The 2,961-nt window shown below is 38.4% G+C and overlaps 1 protein-coding gene across 1 annotated transcript; it reads left to right on the top strand.

The window, feature by feature from the left end:
• The first annotated feature begins 206 nt into the window (after window positions 1–206).
• On the top strand, window positions 207–509 carry LOC121808878 (ethylene-responsive transcription factor ERF106-like). The gene has a single exon (XM_042209441.1). The coding sequence runs from the start codon at window positions 207–209 to the stop codon at window positions 507–509; it is 303 nt and encodes a 100-aa protein (XP_042065375.1).
• The last annotated feature ends 2,452 nt before the right edge of the window (window positions 510–2,961 follow it).

The following is a 2,961-nucleotide window of genomic DNA, read 5'->3' on the forward strand; positions in this document are numbered from 1 at the left end:
ATGTCGTTATACAATTCCAGCCAATCCAAATTATTTAGAAAAGTATTATTTATATAATTTATTTTCCGAAAGATATGTAACAATGCAGCCATCATCCTCGTCTCGACAAAATACTATGTACTTATCTTTTTAAAATCCCAATGCTTCATCATATTTATATATTTAAGCTCCCAATTTCATTTATTCCAAACTTATTTTCTCAGAAAATGACGACAACCTTAAACACATCATCACGCATGATGGAGCTGATCCGCCAGCACCTCCTCGAAGAAGCAGACTCGTTCTTCGACAACGTGACTACACTTTGTTTCTCAGAAATCGAGTCTTCTTCATCTGGGTCGGATCTCAAATCTCCGGTTGCCCAGGACGATTTGCAGATAATTAAGAAGTCGGAGTCGGTGAAAGGCGAAGTGGAATATAGTGCGGTGAGGCAGTACAAGGGAGTGAGGAGGAGGCCGTGGGGGAAGTATGCGGCGGAGTTAAGGGATCCGACGAGGAAAGAGAGATAAATAGAAAAAATACATTGTCTGTGAAGTGACCATTATACCCCCACCTTGTTATAGTGATGTAAATTTGTGATAAGAGTGAATTGATTCTCCTTTAAATTCAAAAATCACATGTATTAATACTAGCCTTTGCCCTAGATCACTAATATATATATAGGGAGATGATCAAAGTATAACTAATATTAAGTGTATAACTAGAGAACAAATCTCAGCCACACATCTTAATACTCCAAATTAATCCTATGGCTTAGCTATTTTTACATGTTTTAAATAAAAAGTAATTAACAAGGGAATTTTTGGAAACTATATTCAACTCCAACCGTCTCCTTCAAATTTTCAACTCCAATTTCAGAAAAAATGGGGCTTCTATTCACACTCATTTTCATTGATCGATTGCCGCGGGGGAGGCGGATGCTGGCGAGGGACTCGAGGATGCTAGACTTGCCGGAGGACTGGTCGCCGATGACGACGATGGTGGGGAGTTGGATGCCTTCCTGCATGATTTTGATGGGGCCGAATCCGGTCATAGTAGGGGGAAACAATGGGGGCGTCGTGACTGGATTCATACTCTTCTTCTTCCTCCTCCTCCTCTTGTTGGAGGTCGTGTTTGGAGATTTTGAGGAGTTTCATCCTCCTCTACTACTGTAGATGATGACATGATTGATCTGTGTTGTGTGTGGATGAAAGAGAGGGTTGGATATTGTTACGAATCTGATTCTGAAAACTAAGAATTGAAGAACACTTTGATTTGAGAGAAAAATGTGGAAATCTTATTGAATCAATCTCTGAATCGAGCTGTATATAAAGTGAGAAAAGAATGAACAAACTAACTAACTAACAACCTATTTATTGAATCTAACGGCTAGTACAATCAACGGTCAAGATTAAAGCTAACTAATCTAAATGAGATCCGACGGCTGCTAAACCTCGAAGCCTTCTTCATTCCCTTTCCAGCTCGTGAGCTCAATCAAGCTCAATTACTTGTAGATCAATCACACACAACAACAATCCTCCACCTTGATTGATCAAAGCTTACTCAGACTTCATCCTGCAAACACTTACCAATTTCTTGCGTAGATCAAACTTCTCTCTCGGTAGAGGCTTTGTTAACATATCGGCGGGATTGTCATCCGTGTGAACCTTGAACACCCTCACACTTCCTTTCTCTATCCCTTCTCTGATGAAGTGTAAACGGACATCTATATGTTTACTCCTTTCATGATATACCTTGTGTTTTGCCAAGCAAATCGCGTTGTTGTTATCACAGCTGATTGAAATAGCATCCATTTCACAACCAAAATCTCAAGCAATCCCTTTTACCCAATAGCTTTCCTTCACCGCTGCAGTCAGCGCCATGAATTCAGCCTTAGTAGTCGACAAAGCAACTACACTTTGCAGACTTGATTTCCAGCTAATAGTTGCTCCAAACATAGTGAAGATGTACCCGGATTGTGACCTTATATTATCAAGATTACCTGCAAAATCAGAGTCACAAAAACCAACTATAACATCTCCCTTATACTCATCATCTCCTCTGAACAGGATACCAAAGTTCCCAGCTCCCTTCAAGTATCTCATCAGCCATTTCAATGCACATCAATGCTCCCTTCCATGATTGGACATGTATCTGCTGGTCACACTCACAGATTGAGCCACATCCGGCCTTGTTGAGATCATTGTTAGGATTAGTGTACTGAAAAGCATATTTCGAGCATGTTGTAGGGATAGAATTGCTTGTATACAATAAATATCCTTGTTAATTACTTTTTATTTAAAACATGTAAAAATAGCTAATCCATAAGATTAATTTAGAGTGTTAAGATGTGTGGCTGAGATTTGTTCTCTAGTTATGTACTTAATGAGCACTTGCCCTAGATCACTACTATATATATATATATATATATATATATATATATATAGTCTCATTATTCACAAATCCAGTCTTAAAGACCGAACTAGAGACCAAATTTAGGCCCTTAGATCTAATTTTTAATGGATGAGATTAGACCATGCTTTATTAATTTTGCTCCTTCATTAGGTAGATAATTTACTTCAATCCAGGGGTATTTTGGTCAAAATCCATTTAGGGTAAAAATTTTGCTGCTTCATTCAATTCACGCAGTTTCTCTTCATTATCATTTCTCCCTCTATCTTCTTCTCCAAATCGACGGATTCCACAACTTCCTCTTCTGCAATTGACGACATTTCCAGCCTATTCAAGTATATTCTATTCGATTAACCAAACATTCGAAATGGTTGACCCAAGGAAGTCGTCGACCGATAGTGGACGCCAGTTGCGTTCTGGCAGATCTTCTAGTGAAGGTAATACACCTTGAAGCTTTCCAGAGTTCTTATTCTTAATTTACTTCATCTAATTCTTAAATTTGTTTCTGATTTTAGTCAAAGCAGAACTCGAATATCAACGAAAGAAAACAACAAAATCAAAGGAAAAACA

This window comes from Salvia splendens, chromosome 6 (assembly GCF_004379255.2).
Source record: "Salvia splendens isolate huo1 chromosome 6, SspV2, whole genome shotgun sequence".
Classification (NCBI taxonomy): Eukaryota; Viridiplantae; Streptophyta; class Magnoliopsida; order Lamiales; family Lamiaceae; genus Salvia; species Salvia splendens.

What these genes read in the sequence shown, in the direction of transcription:
- LOC121808878 (XM_042209441.1), top strand. Translation starts at nt 207, where the DNA reads ATGACGACAACCTTAAACACATCATCACGCATGATGGAGCTGATCCGC.